The 20,670-nt window shown below is 37.8% G+C and overlaps 1 protein-coding gene across 1 annotated transcript in view; it reads right to left on the minus strand.

The window, feature by feature from the left end:
* The window catches only part of tox3 (TOX high mobility group box family member 3), a 51,534-nt gene that overhangs the window by 14,751 nt on the left and 16,113 nt on the right, over positions 1–20,670 (minus strand). Inside the window, exons 2-3 of the mRNA XM_067400895.1 lie at positions 7,649–7,714; positions 311–313 (exon numbers count right to left, since the gene is read on the minus strand). Of these exons, the coding sequence (XP_067256996.1) occupies positions 311–313; positions 7,649–7,714 (69 nt within the window). The remainder of the gene's footprint in view (positions 1–310; positions 314–7,648; positions 7,715–20,670) is intronic.

Raw genomic sequence — 20,670 nt, forward strand, 5'->3', positions numbered from 1 at the left:
TTGATTTTAATTTACAGACAGCCTCAGGTTATACATAGATCATCCATGCACAGAATACAATAGTGTAATATTTCTGTTATAATTTCCTCACTTTACCTGGCATTGCAAGGCGGTCCAACCCTCAAGCCTTCATTTGTGCAGAATGCTGAAGGAAGACCTTTGAGATTCTGTGTGGAGTTTACAGTGGTTTATTAATTTTTTAATCTCCACAGACATAAATTAATCAGATCATCTTCTCCTCTGCCTGCCATTATTTCCTTTGTATATGCTAACCTGTAGAGGCCAAAATATTTTTAAATGTGAAGTTAACCTGCTTTTGCTTTCATTTGAAGCAATCACATATTGTCAAAAATTATGCAAAAAGGTGAAGAGAAAGCAAAAACAAAATTGGTGTGAAAACATCCAAAGAGGTCTAAGTCTGGAATAAAAAAAAAAAAATAAAAAAAAATAAAATATATATATATATATATAAAAAAAAACAGAAGCTTAAAGAGATAAATGAAATAAAATACCCAAAAAATTAACATTCTGCCATCATTCATTCATTTGTGTGTTGTTCTGAACCTGACTTTTTTGCTTCTATGAAACATAAAAGATGATATTTTGCTTAATGTTTCTTTGTTTTTGTTTTTTTAATCCTTACAATTAAATGGAGGTCAATGGTAACCAAATCTGTTTGGTTACCAATATTCTTCAAAATATCTTTTGTGTTGCATACTGGTTGGTATACAGGTTTCAAAGGAAGTGTGGGTGAGTAAATTACTTTTTAGGGTGAACTATCCCATTAATTTAGCATGGCAAACACAGTACATACCCAACATGCAACAACCCAATCAACAGTAATACGCTAAAGTCAGATAACCAAGGTAAACCAATAGCACCGATTATGAAGCAATAACCCCTTTCACTTTGTAGATTTAGTAAACTGATTCAGCAGAGACATAAGCAGCAGTTGTTAAAAGGCAGTGCATCACAATTACTGAGCATGATGGTTAGAAGGATCGATACAGCAAAGCTCCTAATATCAGCCGAGCAGAGAGAAAAGCGCTCCTCAGATGACAGCGCCAAAGACTCTCAGAGTCCAATAGCAGCCATTCCAAATCCATTTCTACATATATAGTAGTGATTACATATGTGTAATGAGATTGTGTGTGATAAGTGATATTACTAGGTGGAACCGAATATGGCCATATCAGTTTCGGTTCAACAGCAGGAAGGAAGAGGTCACCTTATCAAGCACTGTGATGGTTTCCATATCATGTAGCATTACAATGTTCAAGATAATGTGATTTACATATATTATCATAATTGAAATATTTATGTTTATGTGTTATGTTAATGAATTATTGACAATTCGTAAAAAATAAATAAATAAATAAATAAATACATTTTTACAGAAAAACACAAAAAATGCAACAGTAAATCTAAAAGAATGAATTTGGTATGGTTTGTAGGATCTCTAGGTACTTACATACATATATAACATAACAGAATAGAGAGAAAGAATTAAATATGTGGAATTAAAGAAAACAACGTATACATCTAGTAAAATTACATAAGTGTGTGTGTGTGTGTGGGGGGGGGTGTATTCAGATGGTAAGTAGAAGGCTTATGTACAGATGTACATATTAAAGGGTTAGTTCACCCAAAAATGAAAATTATGTCATCGTTCCAAACCCATGAGCCTTTCATTCATCTTCAGAACACAAATGAAGATCTTTTTGACAAAAAAGATGATCAGAGCTTTCAGTCTCTCCATAGACAGCTACCAGCTACGCAACTACCACTTTGATGCTTCAAGAAGTTCATAAAGAGGTCATAAAACTTATCCATATGAATTGAGTGGTTTAGTCAAAATGTTCTGAAGAGACACGGTCACTTTATATGATGAACTGATTGAATTTAGGCTTTTATTCACATCAACTCAACACATCAGTAGTAGTAAATGGAAGCACAAGCATGTTTGCTTGACACATGTGAGAACCAGTGAGCTTCATTCTAGTGTCTTATGCAGCACGTTTGAGCTTCCGGAAGAGGTTTGTTCTCGTGTGTGAACCAGGTTTGGTTGAGCTTCTGTTTATGTTCACTGATCAATGTTTATGTGTGAATAAAAGCCTAAATTAAATCTGTTCATCATATAAAGCGACTGAGTCTCTTCAGAAAATTTTGTCTAAACCACTCAATTTAAATGGATTAAGTTTACAATCTCTTTATGAACTTTTTGAAGTGTCAAAGTGGTAGTTATGTAGCTGTCAATGGAGGAACAGAAAGTTATTCATTTGTGTTCCGAAGATGAACAAAAGTGTATTTACAAGAGAGCTATTATTGCCCAATGCCTGGTTGGCATAAACGCAATAAGGATATAGATCTGTATAAACAGGTAGATAGTGGGTGTACTAGCTGTTTAGGGTGAAGCGATGGCCTGTAGGGAAAAAACAAAACAAAAAAGCTCTTCTTGTACCTGGATGTTCTTGTGCCCAGAGATCTGTAGCGTCTTCCTGAGGGCATAAGTGCAAAGAGGTTTTGGCCTGGGTGAGAGGGGTCCGTGATGATATTATCCTCTCAGCCATCCTAACAGTCAGTTGCAATCTACTTATGTCTGCTGAGTAAAACGGTGTCACCTGCGACTGTGGCAGACTGAACTTCTTTAGTTGGCAAATACAACTGTTGCTGGACTTTAGGTCCTAGGAGATGGTGGTGCCCAGGAACCTGATTGACTCCCTGCTGCCACAGTGCTGTTCATGATGGTGAGTGGGGGGGGGGGGGGGGGTACTGTGGGGGGGTCCTGACTGCCCCAGACAGCCAGTTGTCCAACCTCCTGTTTCCATTTCAGTCACCGTTGTGGATGAGGGCGATGACTGTAGGGTCATCTGCAAACTTCATGAGCTTGACAGAGGGGTCTCTTGCAGTGCAGTCATTCATGTACAAGGTGAGGAGTAGAGAAAGAGAACACAGCCATGTTGAGCACCAGTGCTGATTGTGCAGGTGTTGGAAGTGGATTTTCCCAGCCTCACTAGCTGTAGCCTGTCTGTCAGGAAGTTGATGATCCACTGACAGCTGGAGGTGGGCAAAGAGAGCTGGGTCAGTTTAGTCAGGAGGATGAAAAGTCCACAAACAGGATGCTTGCATAAGTCCCTAGTTTGTCCAGATGTTGAAAAGTGAATTGACATGTAGCCACAGAAGAAAGCCCTGTTCATTTACTCCCCCCACCTACATTTCCTGCCAGTACTGAGACTCGAACCTGTGTCTGACTTACAAGTCCGACTCTCTAACCATTAGGGCACAGCTTCCCATAAATGTTGCAAAATGTAGTGCAGTCCCATGTTGACAACATCATCCAGACCTGTTTGCCAGATAAGCAAACTGAAGAGGGTCTAGCATGGGGTCAGTGATGTCCTTCAGGTGGACCAACACCAGTCTTTCAAATGAATTCCTGACCACAGATGTCAAAGCAACTGGTCTCTTGACAGTCCTGTGGTCCTTTTGGTTTCTTGGGTAAAGGGATGATGGTGGAGTGTTTAGAGCAAATTGGTGTGAAGATGGATGCGCACGATCAGTGGACTTTGTTTTCAAGTGCTAAAGTTACTTGCACATGCGCGGTTGTACGTTTGCGGACCCTCCTGATGCCAAAAATTACATCAAGCGGACAGTGCGCGGGCCATCGTGAAACGCAGATGGCTGAAATATACTTTGGGCTTACATGGCTGTGTGGCGAGATGGTCAGAGAGGGTGTAGGGTGTGAGACTGGGCTTTTCAAATCTTCAGTAAAACACATTCAGGTCTTCAGACAGTTGCTGATTCACAACAGTGCTGGGGAATGGCATCTTATAGCTGTTGATGGCTTTTAAGCCTTTCCACACTGATGCAGAGTCATTGGCCAAAAAGTGGTTTTTCAGCCTTTCAGAGTAGTTTCTCTTAGCTACTCATCTCATTTTTCAGTGTGTTTTTGGCTGTTTGTTCAAGGCTTTTTTCCCCACTCCTGTTGGCATCCTCTTTGGCCTGGTGAAGCTGTTTGAGTTTTGCAGTGAACCATGGTTTATCATTATTATATGTTAAACAAGTCCTGGTGGGAACACACGTGTCCTCACAGAAACTGATGTAGGATGTCACAGTGTGAGCTAATCCAGATCATTGACTGTGGCTTCAAAAACACTCCAATCAGTGCAGCTGAGACAGGCTTGGAATTTCCACTCTGCTTCGTTGGTCCATCTCTTTACAGTCCTTACTAAAGGCTTAGCAGATTTAAGTTTCTGCCTGTAGGCTGGGAGAAGATGAACCAAACAGTGATCAGAAAGTCCCAAAGTATCCAGGGTACAGAGTGATGCACATCCTTTAAAAAAAAAGAAGTGTAGCAATGGTCCAGTATGTTATGGTCCCTGGTGGGGCATGTGATGTCTGTATTTAGGCAGGTCATGGGTAAAATTAGCTTTATTAAAATCACAGATAATGACAATGAAAGAGTCCGGCTATTGTTCCTCTGTGTCTGTGATCAGATCATCCAGCTGTTGCAGCACTGCACTCACACACGCTTGTGGAGGAATGTAAAAAAAAAAAAAAATCACCAGAATAAATTTGGAAAACTTGCAGCGAATAAAAAGGCTTCTACGAGAGAGAACTTCTAAGTAACTTCAGCACATCATCTTCAACACTGGCATATCTGTATACCAGCCTTTGTTAATGTAAAGACATAATCTGCCACCTCTGGTTTTCCGTAACAACTCAGCGATACAATCCACTCTGACAGTTGGAACCCTGTTAGATGTAATGCGCTGTCCGGAATGGCTCCATTTAACCATGTTTCTCTGAAGCAAAGACTAGCAGAGTTTGAGAAGTCCTTGTTTGTGTGGGTGAGGAGTAACAGTTGGTCTGTTTTGTTTTGGAAGGAGAAGAGATTCGCCAGATGTATACTCTGGGTCCTAAACCCGTGTTGTCAGAATTTCACCAGCGCGCTTCCCTAGTTTGTGTTTCTTGGAGCGCTTGTACCAGATTGCACGTCTCCTAACTAGAATGTCTAGTAAAAAGTGTGAATGCTCAAAAGTCGGAAAAAGGCTGTTTGGTGTGCAATGTCTGATGTCTAGGAGTTTGTCCCTAGTAAAACTAATCTGGAAAAAAAAAAGGTACTTAAAACAGGACAAACCAATAAATAAAATGAGTAAAAGTACTGAGGACCTCCAAATCAAGGAAGCCATCCTTGGTGCAACCTTGTTTTTGTTTTGTTTTATTTCCAGAAAAAAAAAAAAAAAATCTTACCATATACTGTGAAAACTGTAAATACTGACAGTAAATACTGTCAATTGATGTTTTTTTACTGTGTAATTTACAGAGAAAAATGGTAAAAAGGCCCATGACCCGTCACGTTTTCTCTCATTACCGATTTTTGTTATCAGTAATGTACATCAGGGTATGTTGTGATATTTCTGTTATTTTGTTCATGTTTATTAAGTTTAAGTGTTTGTGTTACCCAGCACTGAAAAAATGTTTGGTGAGAAACAATTTTCACTTGAAAAATTGCTAGTAAATTCCACAAAAAATTACAAGAAAATTCACAAAGAAACAGCAAGTAACATGTTGAATTAAACATTAAATTTTAAAGTAGAAAAACTGATATATATGTTTATGTATATATATGAAATATATACTTTTGTAAATCATACAAGAACCATTTACAGTGGTTTAGGCTACAGTGTGATGGTGTTTTGTGTTTGTGTGTATGACCAATACTTTACGAGTATTGGCCAAAACTGTTTTATGAACTGGCCACTGACAATGAACTATTGTAGCACCTGTATAATCATGGTGGTTAACAATGCACTTTAAGCTAAAAAGCAGATTTTGGAGGTTCAAGTCGATTGGTACATTAACATTATATCACTTAATATAATATACAATTACAATTACAAAGTAGTAAAATACTTTACACAGGCATCAATATTCCAATCAATATCTGAAACATTGCCACCATATTTTTTAAAGTGAATTTCTAGCAACCACAGCTGCCATTGTTTTTACCCTAAATGTAACAGAATATGTTTTTATAATATACATCCTATCGTCAAAGGTCTTTTTCAAAATGTAACAGGATGATGTGTATATAAAGACTTGGTTTTACATTAAAACTAATGTTATATTCAGTATATTCAGGTCCGTATACAAAGTATAGAGTGTCAGGCTCAGAGATATTTAGCTTCTCTCTCTCGGTCTCTCTCTCTCTCTCGCCTAAAGATGACACATTAAGCAGATTAATGAAAGAGCTAAAGCTCATGGAAAACCCATCACACTGTGAAATTACAGCACTCACTAGGGTAAAGTCCCTTTAATTTCTCTTCAGCTTGAGTTACAAGAAACAATATCCCCCGTCCACCCCATACACATATTTCAGGTATGGGAAAGAGGAATTTAAATGTTAATGCTTTTAATTTCATTGTGTCATGTGTTATAATACCAGCTGCAGCGCGAAGGAGGAAATGTTATTTCTTAGGGAAAAAATTAGACTAGGGGAAATTTTCCATCAACACTCGACAGCCCTACTTCCACCGCAGGTGCCAACATGGAGCTTGGCCTCGGCAAAAGAAAACTTTTATCAGAAGAATTTATGGAGATTGCAACCGACGCTATCAAATGTGGGTACAACTGCCTGTGACAAAACGGTGGCTTCATCACCTGAAGAGAGGGGCCCACGCAAACACATTATTACCAACAAATGTGCAAACAACACACTTCATGTGCACAGACATTATATTTGCTTAGCCAGCATAAGTCTATTGATGCCGTTGAGATTGTGAGGAGAAGGAGATTTGCATTGGAAATGTGATGGAAATCAGGCAGTGGCAACATTGAGTGTAACTGAGTGACAGCACATACTGTAAAGTGCCTGTACACTGTCATACACAGATAGTAGGGCCAGCCTGATATACACAACTTGTGATTTGCAGCATATATTTTCAGACTTACTGACAGAGAATAAAAAAAATGATGGAGAGGAAGAGTGACTTTTGTGAGAGGTGCCACTTTTCTTTCCTTTTCTAGCTCAATGATATCTTTAAATGATCATGGGGACAGGTGTTTACATGCATACTCTTTCAGCCGTCACCCGAGCCTGATGGCAGCTTTCACCTGGAGCATATCAGCAGGATGTGAAAACTTGTGGTATTCATCCCCCCGCAAAAGCAACCCTAATCCCATCTCAACGCTCAGTGCCCCCTGTGCTCCTCAACCTCTGGTCAGTACTGAGCCGGTCGCTCTGTTAACGCTGGTAAACACTGATGCATAAACATACCGGCTCCACTGGAGGAATCATTCAGTCAGATTATAACATCGGGAGTGTATGTGTATTAACACATAGCCGCTGGCGTAACAAGCTCTAAGCTTTAAGGGTTTTGGGTGTGGAAAATCCCAAAGCAGTTCAGAAAGGCATGTAGGGAGCTAATCATGTTTTATGTAAATGCAGCAGCTGTACACCTGCCACTTAAATTAATCACTTCATTTGAACATACAGAGGCAAGCATGCTAAATGAATTGACTTTGTTTTAAAACAATAAATGGTTAGACATTGGAAATGACTGTTTAGTGATTCCAAAATAAAATTGCTCATGGCACAATGGTTTACCATCCATGGAAATATAAAAGTTATTTGCAACCATATACTCACATCTCCTCCTGCTAACAGAGCTCCATTGGCATCAGCCATGTTCATGTAGTTGTTGTTATTCCCAAACTGCAAAAGAAACAAGAATACATTATTCATTACATTTGCACCTCTTTCTCTCTTTCTAATTCACTGAAGTCTTATTCTGCAGTTACAATATAACAGCGAATTTTGCGGAACCACTTTATATTAGGTGGCCTTAACGACTATATACTTACATCAAAAAAATAAGTACAATGTACTTATTGTGTTCATATTGTATTGCAAAACACTTTTGCTGCAATTAGGGTGCGATACAGGTAAAGTAAGGGGCAGGTTTGGTAGTATGGGTTGGTTTAAGGGTGGGTCAACAGTGTAATTATAAATGTTACAGAAATTAATTACAGATGTAATTACATGCAGGTATTTTTTAAAATATAAGTACAATGTAAAAACATGCATGTACACAGTAAGCGCATTGTATCATATGATTCATCTAAATTTAAGTACATATAGTAGTCAACATTTGAAGTGGATCAAAACCTTACAAAGATGTCCTAAAACCCTCTTCTTAGGACAACTTAGTTCTTAGGACAACTTTAATGAACTTTTTCGATCCACTTCAAATGTAATTATTAGCATCCCTTTAAATCTGCATTTTAAATTAGTGTGCTGTTGCTAATTTTATTTATATATATATATATATATATATATATATATATATATATATATATATATATTTTTTTTTTTTTTATATATTTTTTTTTTCTTATATATATATATATATATACACAAAAAATTATATATACAGGACACTAATTTAAAATGCAGATTTAAAGGGATGCTAATAATTACTTGAATTGGAATTTCATAATTGATTTAAAAAAAATATTGTGGAATCAAACAGCCATAGAAAATTCTAACATGCCTGTACATTAATGATATCTGACATATTTCTTCCATCTTGCAAAGCAGTATCAAAACAGTTCATTGATTAGTTCACCCTTCATGCACCTGAGTAATAATGACACAGGAAGTAACCCAGTTGCTAATGTGCCTCGCATTTTCTTGTACTGTAATACATCAATGGGACAGCTAGATGTGGCTTGCAGAGGCTAACTTTGCATTACAAAAGTGGGGGAAAGTCACAGAGTCATCTTACTAATCTGAAATGCCCACACAGGCTGATGAAAGATCACAATTTATTACAGCAGGTGGACACAAAACAGCTTGTATAGCACTGCGCACACAAAGTTCTGATAATTTAAAAATAATAAATGTTAAAACTGACGCTACATACACATTTAGGATATTTTATTTACATGTGAAAATATAATGGGATGATGGTGTTGTTTATTGTACAGTATATCCATGTAGTATTCTACAGCTTCCTTTCTAAATGGAGCTCTTTTCTTTATTCTGATCCTTTATTCTATCTGTACCCCTCTAAATCAAACATGATGGCAAATTGTTAAAATGGCAGGAATCCTATCTTTTCTTCTGAGACACAAACACACTGACAGGTAGGAACAATGGAAGAGCAAAATGAGGAATTATGGGTTAGCAGCTGGAGGGCCAGCACAGAGGGCCCTCTATAACCAGACAAATCATGCATACATACACACACACACACACACACACACACACACACACATGCGCTCATGTGAGGACCCATGCGCACGCACACACAAACAAACCAGAACAGCCAGAAAAAGTCTTCATAACAGCCTCAAGGCCCTGATTCAATGGCGCATCCAACAGCAAGCTTTTGTCTGTTTAAAACAAAGTGATTCCTTCAGATGTTACACAAGCAGAAGAGTCAGAATAAGAGAGAAAAAGGGCTTTCTTATCTTATTGTGGAGGGCAAACAATTGCAGGAACAAATTAAGATCAGAGCAAAATGAGAAGAGCATTAATTTATTTTTCCCTTGCTTTGTTCTCTCTCCCCCACTCATCTTTTTGTCTGAGTGGTTAGTATGCGAATGTAATTACCGAAGGAACTGTAGCTAATCAACTGCGAATGGTATCCATTAATTAGTCTATGCCCTGGAGAGAGAGTGAGCAAGAGAAAGAGTGTGTGTGTGGGGGGGGAATTAGCTGAAATGTTAAAAGTCTAACCAGCACATATACACGTGTACCCGTGCACAACGCAAACACACACAGGCCTTGTGGCAGCTGCAGGACTTTGAGAGCAGGTGTTTTGGGCTGAGGAGGCCTCTTGGAGCGCTCACCTGGTGCATCTACACTAAAAAGGAACAACACACTGCCTCACAAAATATAGCACCATAACGTCAGCTATATAATGTATCTCCGTAAATAGAAACACTGAAAAATGAACATTTCTTTCATGCAGTGTTTGTGTCTTTTTTTTGTTTGTTATAAAGTGTTCTGATCATATCAGTAAGAGTCTGCGGTCAGTGGTGCAGTTTAGGTGCCATTTAATCCTAGATATGATGGTAAACTGGTGCAAGCTGCCTGGGAGTAGTTTGAGAAAAGCAAATGCTTTCTACTTTTAAGCATGTGTCTCTATGGATGAAAATGAGTTTTTGAAACAAACCACTGGGGAGAGAGACAGATACAGAGGTCTTTGACTAAACATCTCATTAAAGATAAGAATCCCACCCTCCAAAAATGGAGAATAATTACAAAAAAATGAAACAAATCAATATAACTGCAGGCTTATTTAGAGTCAACAGGAAATCAAAATAGACTTTCTAAATGAATGTGACTGGTATTATTTTGAATGTTTCATCTGTGAAAAAAATAGTTAATCTGTAATCATTAAATCAAATTTAATAATTTTCTCTTATTGCAGAAAAGGGTAAAATATACAAATAAAGAACCTATTTCCAGAGTGAAGAGTCAAATATCAATTTATGCATTGTTTTAACTCGCATTCGGTCTGCTTCTATTCTGGTACAGAATGTCTTTTTATGATCCAATCGATTCCACCACACACTTTTTCATCATGTAATATCTAGTTTCACTTCAAAATAAGTTACATTATGGAAAATGGGTTGAAAATGGCAGTTCATATTGACTTTACCAATGAATTTGCAAAAATCATCTTTTGAGATAGTTAAAAAAAGAAGAAAGGCAGGGAGGGAGAGAGATCTATCAAATGAGAGACATTGAGAGAGAACGCAAGGTGGATTCTGAGAAGATGGAAAAAAGTTCATGCCTCATTTCATCACTAATGTGGGTCTACATAATACAAACAGCAAGGGGAAAGTGTGTGTGTGTGTGTGTGTGTGTGTGTGTGTGTGTACGTATACACCAGCACTGCTCCAGGCTTTAAGTTATTCATTCACACCATCAGCATTCACCCTATTTTAAATCCCATTACCTGCCTCTCTGCCTCGCATCACTGACACATGCAGATCCACAACTCATGAATATTAATTGAGCAAACATTATTCTCAAATGAATATAAGAGAAGGACAAGTGCTGCTTTAAATCACCTTTCACTTGTCAGATGTACATTTAACAACTGATGCCTATAAACAGAAATATAATGAAGGAGTGTTTTTAGGAAACAGAAGTTAGCGTGAATGAAAACGGACACGGGGTGTTGTTGTCGCTCTTGGCTCTCTTCAGTGAGAGAGCAGACCCTCTCATGTTCATGGCAGGGTGGGATTGAGCCAGATGCCAAATGAGATTAGCTGAGATGGGAGGATGAGACAAACTGAAAGAATGAAAGAGAGAATGCTGTAAATGGGTCAGATCAGACAATGGAGCCTCTGTAATTAACAAGATGAGAGGAGCAATGTAAACGCTACCTCTGCCTCGTTATTAAACAGTAACGAGCTCAAAACACACCCATATTAGGCATGAGTCACAATGGATGACTAGTCAACTTAGTCATTTAACAACCAACCAGCTGATTAGTGATGTAAGTTTTAGTATTTTATTCTCTTTTATTTATTTTTTCCTTAGTGTTTCTTTCTTTAGCATTAATGCTTTAACTTTTATTTTACTTTTTCAAAATGTCTAACCTTTATGTTCTATAGATGTTTTTATTTTTTTATTATTATTATTATTATTTTATGCATAAACTATATGCAAAAATGTGAATGTTATATGCACACTTTACTTGCAACTAACAAGTCAACTAGTTAGTATGTTTTATAATAGATGTTAGTTTTATATGCACAAAACTGTGATGCTTCACTTCCATGAAGTTCCTGACTGGTTTTGGACACCAGTGTCCAGACTGAGCCGAGTTTCATAACCTGAGTGTTTGTATATTCTTATGCAAGTGTTTCCAGAGGGAAATAATATATTATTACAACAGAGTGAATTCAATCACCCCAGGGGGAAAAAACAATATTACAGAACTAATACCCGACACAACCCAAACACAATCTACTTGAGAAGAATGTGACCATGACCAACAGCCTATTTGAAGAATTACTGAGGTCATTATCTACAAATCGGAGAGCTGAACAAACATACTGTAGTGACACACATTTGCAAGATTACTTTATTAAAAAAAAAATAACACTTTAAAGGTGCCATTGAATGTTTTTACAAGATGTAATATAAGTCTAAGGTGTCCCCTGAATGTGTCTGTGAAGTTTCAGCTCAAAATACCCCATAGATTTTTTTAAATTAATTTTTTTAACTGCCTATTTTGGGGCATCATTAAATATCCGTGGCTAACGGCTAATGCTACACTGTTGGAGAGATTTATAAAGAATGAAGTTGTGTTTATGAATTATACAGACTGCACATGTTTAATAATGAAAATAGCGACGGCTCTTGTCTCCGTGAATACAGTAAGAAACGATGGTAACTTTAACCACATTTGACAGTACATTAGCAACATGCTAACGAAACATTTAGAAAGACAGTTTACAAATATCACTAAAAATATCATGTTATCATGGATCATGTCAGTTATTTTTGCTCCATCTGCCATTTTTCGCTGTTTTCCTTGCTTGCTTACCTAGTCTGATGATTCAGCTGTGCACAGATCCAGACGTAACTGGCTGCCCTTGTCTAATGCCTTTCATAATGTTGGGAACATGGGCTGGCATATGCAAATATTGGGGGCGTACACCCCGACTGTTACGTAACAGTCGGTGTTATGTTGAGATTTGCCTGTTCTTTGGAGTTTTTTTAAACAAATGAGATTTATATAAGAAGGAGGAAACAATGGAGTTTGAGACTCACTGTATGTCATTTCCATGTACTGAACTCTTGTTATTTGACTATGCCAAGATAAATTCAATTTTTAATTCTAGGGCACCTTTAAGAAAGAAAGTATCCTTGATGTTTTAAGGGAGACAGTGAAACTAGCCTCTAAGATGGTGTGAATAACACAGACATACACACACAATATAAACAATACACACAAATATAAAATGACATAAGCACACACAGTTCGAAAGCGAAATGTGTAAACTGACATCTTTGTCCAGCAGGCCCACACAAAGAGCCTAAAGCAGGGCCGTTCTGATCCGCAGGAGAAATCGATCACAAAGTCAGTTTAAAGCTAAAATCATTACATGAAAGCACTGCACACAGAGAGAATACAATCACACTGACAGAGACTCTCTTTAGACAGTCACCTCTTCCTCTCATCTCTCTCTTTCATGCTCTTGCTCTCTCTCCCTTGCTTTCTTTCACTTCTCTCTTCTGTGCTTTTTCATTCTGTTATTGCATTTGGCTATACCCCAGTTTCTTTAAAAACAAGTACATCTGGGTGTACAAAGGGCCATTTTTAAATAAAACATTTGCATTACATGATATTTATTGCTATGGATGTTGGCCTTTTACAAACATATCAGAAAGACAGATAGAGAGAAGATCCGGACTAGTGCACCATTGCCAAAAGAGCTACAAGTGGCAACAATGAAATCTGAGAGCTACTTGAGATTTTCCCCACCAGATGAGAGATATGAAATGGATCCATTTATAAGTCCTTGAGTTTCCATCCACAGAGCTTTCACCACGACAGGCATTTTATCACTGTAATGTATAAAGAGGGATTATTGAATGCAAATTAAAAGGAATAAATTTGACAGAAAAAAATGTGGGTTGAGTATATTAATGTCAGCATGTGTTACAAAAAGCTCAATTAAAGAAGTAATAATAATAATAATAATAATAAATTATCACCACCATCGCCATTTCTATCATACTGCTACTACAACTATTACTTTAACTAATAATAGTTTCAGCATTATCACATTCACAGAAATAATAATGATGTTACATTATTATTAATTTAAAAGCAGTGATAATTTAAATTTTGTCTTGTCTAAATAACTCAGATTAATGACAGCCCCTGTAACTTCCGGTGCTGGAGTCATAGGTCAGTTATTCCATTTCAATCTTTACAGAAAACCTTTAAAGAAAGCACTGACTAGCTGAAGCTTCATCTTTGATCTCACTGGATACAGCACTGGCTCTGTGCCACAGTAAAGCTAACACCCTGGATATGGCTTCAGAGATTCCCACAATAGAACAGAACATCCAGTTATACACACACATAACGCCCCCAACATATGGAAATGAACACAGTTTATATATGTATGCTGACTTGCACCTAATTTCATTTCAGGTTTTGGAATGTACCAATAAGCCCTGTCAAATAAAAACAAAAATAAAAATAACGCAATAAAAAGTGTACCCTATAAAAATGTTAAATGCATTTTCATATTACCAAACAACTCTCTGTGAAACTTCCAAAGCAGAATTTTCTATTGTATTCATCATTTCCATGACTAATTTCTCCAAGTGTTACATACAGTACATTTCTTTTATTGCTGTTTGAGTACATCTGCAGTGGTTGCACTGCCTGCCAGTTGTTCAGTGTCTGCAAGTCTGTGAAACACAAACTGTTAAGAGCCGGCTCATACATCAGCTTATTATTCTAGCGAATACTCTACCATATTAAACAAATGGATCAGCCTACAGCTGCAGAGAGGAGCCTGCATGAGAGGCCAGAGGTTATTGTCTAATTTAAATCTTGGCTGTATTCCCGGGCCAGTGCCACATTCCAATTTGTGGCTGTGTAGCCTGGCGCCACTGACAGGAGTCCTTCTGAAAACACAGTTATGGCCGCCCTCCAGAAATGTGTCGAGAAACAAAGCAATCAACAGGTTGTGGAAGATTAACTGCATGGTTGATATGAATTAGTCTGAATAATGAAAACAGTTTATAGGTTTAGTGCCACACAGACTGCTTACACCTATTGTGTGTTCACACACAGCTATATGGAAAGTGAGGTCCTGCTCATATATGAAAGACAAACCGTGTTCCAGGCTTCATAGCATACTAAATAAAAGAAAAGTATGAAAAAAAAAAAAAAAAAAGAATTACAATACCTAATCTTCTCTATTCACTTCTGGTCATTATGGTGAGCCCAGGAACAAAAGAGCACTAAGGATTTGCACATATATGCCCTAAAATTATTCCACTCTTGAAGACAGGGCGACTGCACTGAGATCAAAGACCGACTGAAATAAAACTGGGAATTACTGAAATTGTGCCATTATTAAAAGGGTTTCATGAGGTGTGGATGGAGAAGGAACTTATCTTCAGCAACAAAGAAGTTTTTAAAGAACAGAAGAGACTGTGGAAATCATATTTCGAGTGATTAAATACAGCAACATCAACAAACAAGAAAGTAAACTGGAGAAATCAATGTACACGTCAATCACACAATATACTGTACAAGAATAAATAATTTAGCCATCTTGCTTCGTCTGTGTTAGACTGGGGTCCAGAAAAATGTTCAGTCTTTCAGCGCAAGGACATTGTGCAATTTTACCCCATTTTATGGTGAAAAGTTTGAAAAGGGGGTCAATAACTGATCCTATATTTGAGTTTTGACCTCTGTAACAGGCCAAATGGGAGAAATGCTGGACTAAAATAACAGATTGGCCAAAGCACACGAAACATTCCACAAGCCGACCATCATCCACAACACATGTAGACACTGTCCACCTCCATCTGTCTTCATTAGGTCAGTGTTTGACCCATTTCTCTGCATCTGACGAGGTCTTCGGGGACATCTTGTGTACTCCTAACACTGTTAGCGTGGATATTTTGAAAGCAGTAACCTCACAACAGCACAGCCAGCCAATTTACAGCAACAGCAGGTCTGGTGAAGACAATGGCAAGTGGCTAATCCGAGCCTATAAGAGCAAAGAGATAGAGGAAAGTTCTGGCATGGAACATATCTGAGGATGGTGAGAAAAGAGAGATAGACTGCTGCCACTGTTTCTAGGGTGCTGTAGAGATAATAGGAGATGTAATTGATTAAAAAAAAAACAAACAAAAAAAAAACATGAAAATAAATTTTCATTCATTTGCACAAAAGAGATCAAGGCTCATTTTCTGGCTGATATCCATAAACACTGATCTAAAACGAGGCACAATTGGCACGCGAAGGGATAATCACTGGCACATGACAACAGCTAAAGCATTGTATATATTAATTTAAATAAAGGTCTATCATGACAACTCTCGGAAGAGTTTAGCTTGGTAATGGATATGACAATGTCAGTGTATTTGGTCTTGGCGGAATAGATCCGCTAAGCTGCTGCTGCTGTTGATCATTGCTGCTGCAGAGCAAGTACAGAGTCTTGCTACTACCAATATATATACAGACACACTTCTGTGAGCATGTAAGACATACTGCTGCTTTACAAATAGAATATATGAAATTACCCATAGTAGAACTATACAGGTAGAGCCGGGAAACGAGAAGGATTTCAAAGGAACTTCAAAAACACGCTGCAGACTGCTACAGTAAACACTGACCAACTATTTATGTTGCGCAGCAAGGTCATTGGCTACAGATGCGACAGAAACCAATCAGCTTGTGCTGTGTAGTTAACAATGTAACTGACAGCAGGTTGTGTTAAGGAACCATCAGCCTGCGGCATCTAGAGACAGAACATGGTATTCCCTCGCACTTGCATATAGACGTACATTTCGAGGTAATCATTCCTCATAGTCGCACAGCCCGTATTATTAATTTAGGAGCTATAAATACTATTAAACTGTGAGATTATAACATGCACGTGCAGATCCGACAAACCATTTGCGCGACCAGAGGTGCACACTTCTGTGATGATCCCTTCACGTGCCATTAGGTTGCCGACCCCTGATCTAAAATAAACCATTTCAGAGGGACTTAGCAAAGATAAACATGTAAAAATGGTTTCATTTCAAAGGATAAAGCAGAACACTCTTCTTTGTAAAGTAGATTTCAATTCCAATCATCTTGAGCACCTTTTCTTCTTCTAATGCACAGCTACTCTTAAAACCTCCAAATTGACCACAGCAGAGATGAAGACAGTTTTATTTTCATTCACGTCTCCCACTCATCCTCAACCATTCCAATTAAAATCAGAATGACTGATTGAGTATAATCGTAGCCAGAGGCATGACGTTTAAACACTGGCAGACTCGCTGTCAGTGTGGACTTGTCATGTACAACAAAGCATGTTTAAAGCATAATTGAGGCCAGATGGCTAAATCTGGTGCCAAGACAGGCAGGCAGTCCATATGCATGTCCACAGAGTATCAGTATGACTGTAATCAAGAATCACACAAGTGTCTGTCAGACAAGTCTTTTCACTCAGCATACTATTTTTTTTTTTTTTTAAATCCGCAGACAACATTTAGTGCACCTTCTGTGGTAGTGCAACAGAAGCCTTCAATTGGCACTATGCGGCAATACACAGTCCTTAAACAACATGCTTTCTGTATGTTTGCATGAGAGCACTCTGCTCCTTTCAGTGGCTAAATGATGAAAGTCGTCTTCCCGTGAGTGCTCTAAAATGTTGGTGACCTGACTGGTTAGTTCAAGGGTTTTCAAACTGAAAGATTCTTGGGGGTCTGCAGAAAATATGAGAGAAAATGTATGTATTTTTTAGTTTCATTGTAAACTGCTCTGGAATGACATTTATTGTGAAAAGCATTATAAAAAAAATATATATATATATATATAATTTTTTTTTTTTTTTTAATAATGCTTTTCACAATAAATGTCATTCCAGAGCAGTTTACAATGAAACTAAAAAATACATACATTTTCTCTCATATTTTCTGCAGACCCCCATATATATATATAAAACACATTAATAGAACACGTAAATATTTCCCAGAAGATAAATTAATAATTTGCTTCAGTACAGTAACAATATAAAAGGAAATTATTTGATTTTGAGAACGTTGCCTACATATCATCATGCTTTTTTTCAAATATGAATAACTTTTTATGAACAAGTTTATTAAAAAATTATCCAACCACAAAGTTTTATAAAAAAAACAAACAAACAAACAAACAAACAAAAAAAGAATAAACGGAAAACTGAAAAATAACTGATGAAAACTTATAAGGTCACACAGTAATTTCCCATCAGGAATCAAAAATGAACACTTTATTGGCTGACCACAAATATGCTGGATGACAATATTTTAGTCTGCCAAATCGCTGAATTATGACTGACAGTGAAGCACAACATTAAGCATCCCTTCGTATTACTCTGTGACAAGAAAAATATTCTAAACGGCCTCGTAAAATCTGAATAGTCCACGTAATCCCATCTGGGTAATTCTGGAGTGAACACTCTGGCATCATTTCAGTAAACTTCTCTGCCAGTAACAGCAATACCTGCATTAATCTCTCTCATCAAATCGACAGGGCCGGCAGAACGTCTGGCGCAGCGCCTCTGCCATCACACTTTATGAATTGTATAGAAATAGGATATAACATTGCACGCGTGGTCCAAAACATACAGGCAATGCTCTGGGGCCTAATTTATCATTGTTATTCAAGTGCTTGCTCACCTCACACTTAAAACAAAATCCTTCTAGATTCTAATTAAGCTCTAAGGTACCTCCCAAGGGCTCTGCTTTGGCAAAGAAAAGCACTTTGATTTATGTAGCACTTTGTCGTTAGCGCTTCAGGCCTGCCTGTTGCGAACACACTAGTGATAAATATGAGCATAGAGCAATTACTCATATTTGTTAATTAACTCCCGCTAACAATGTTTTCCTCCACAATGTAATGAAAACACAGCAGATTGAACACAAATATGCCCCATTATTTCATGTCTCCACCTACATGCAATTAAGATGAAAATAATTTGCTGCCACAGAGCCCTCGCTGTGAGGGGAAACTTCCACAGCATACCAAATAAAAGCCGTTTACCCAGCACAAGCAGCAATCACATGGAACTGATAGGCTTTAAATGCTGTAATTAGCTCTCAACCTTGTGGCTGTCCGACTGCATCCCACTAATGTGCGAACACATGCACTTGTGAATTACTTCAAATATCACAGCTCTCCTCTGCAGCCCTTTAGCCTCAGTTAGACAGGGGGCCAAACACTCTCTAGCTCGCTCTCGTATAAAGAGAAGATAGCTTAGCAACCTTTTCAAGGAACGTCGCACAAGTAGATCGTATCCTACGGCACCACTGGATTGAGAACAAAGATGTTAAGCATATAGGTCTCACATGCCAAGGCAGTGAAAACCTATACAGCCAAATCAGATCCCTATATGAACACAGCACTGCCAGTCATTTAACACAGACCGAGCAGCACTATACTCTTACTATACTGAAGAGACATTGTTTATATGCTCAACCCACAAAGATTACACTGATAACAATGCATTCACTCCCTACTGGCGCAGAACAAAATGGCCGTTCAAACGGGAGGATGTCAAACAGCTTGGACTCCACCCTGATGTTTAATTAGAAGTGATCATGGCCTTCTTTTACACCGCGGTGCTCTGTGAGGCCAGTTGAGTTTAGGAGTGGATTGAGCCCCTGTGTAAACAGAGCTTTGGAGATTTCAGTCTCAGGGGGGTTGACATGTGGCTCAGAGGAGCATGGGGAGATGAATGCTCTCATACAGGCTTTATCAGGGTGAGTGAGAGGGGTAATGATCCTAAAACAATCCACCATCGGGGGTTTTACAGAGCATAAGACTCTAGAGCGCACTGTCCAGCGGTTTAAGCGAACAGATGCTAACACTGCAGCAACATCTAGTGACCCCTACAGCAGCGCACAAGTGGACCAACTGTATGTTCATATAAAACTCACACAGTCAAGCATTGAAACAGAAAGGAAGTTTACTGAGGGTGAAGTGTTTAATTTCTGCACAACTAGCAGCAACCAATGATCCTTTTCAATAACTTTCTCCAAACACGTTGCTAATCTGACATTGGTTAGAACAACTGCTAGTCCCACCTCAAACTCAGAAATTGGCTGCTATGTTGAATCACTCAAAGAAGTATAACAATATTGAAAGTGCTACAGAGCCAAAGTGTCACACATTATTTGTAAAGATTATCCATCTTCATTTACTGAGTAATGCATGCTCTACTATGGATATTTGTGAGTGTGAACAGTTCCAATAAGCTTCAAAGGTCAGTTTTTAGAAACCACACAGAACAGAATGAAACACTTATAAATGTCAAAATCGAATAAATGTGTTAACCGCTCCAAAATAGTGCAATTAAATCCTGAGAATGTTATTTGTACATTTGGAAGTTTAGAAGGGATTTGAAACTTAACTGAGACACTTTAAACTGTAAGCAATCAAGTTGATTTATTTTGTTTTTTATGTATTTTTTTTTTTATTTTTTTTTTTGGAAATGATTAAGAACCATTACACAGAACCAAAACAATACTGCATCACATCAAGGGATCTGTATTGATACAAGACAAGTCTTCTCACTTTGGAGGCCACAGAGTTTCTTCCTAAATACTGAGCAAAGCTCTACTTAAGTCATTTGTATATTTATGGAACACTTCATTAGCTGTTAACTCTTAGAAATTGTCATAATGCTCCTCTAACTCAATGAATTAATACAGATTACCTCAGGTATAGAAAAAAAGTACAACAGTAGATTAAGTGTATTAAAATAATCAAAGTGTTAGTTGCATCAAATGATGAGTTACAGACTGAATCATCCTGTTTAACCTCTCTGGTCTCCTTCCTACGGATGCATTTAAAAGGTTTCATTTCCAAGTATTTGCATCTGAGAAAAACAGCACCTGCATCTGTATGCTGA

The sequence above is a fragment of the Chanodichthys erythropterus genome, chromosome 11 (assembly GCF_024489055.1).
Source record: "Chanodichthys erythropterus isolate Z2021 chromosome 11, ASM2448905v1, whole genome shotgun sequence".
Taxonomy (NCBI): Eukaryota; Metazoa; Chordata; class Actinopteri; order Cypriniformes; family Xenocyprididae; genus Chanodichthys; species Chanodichthys erythropterus.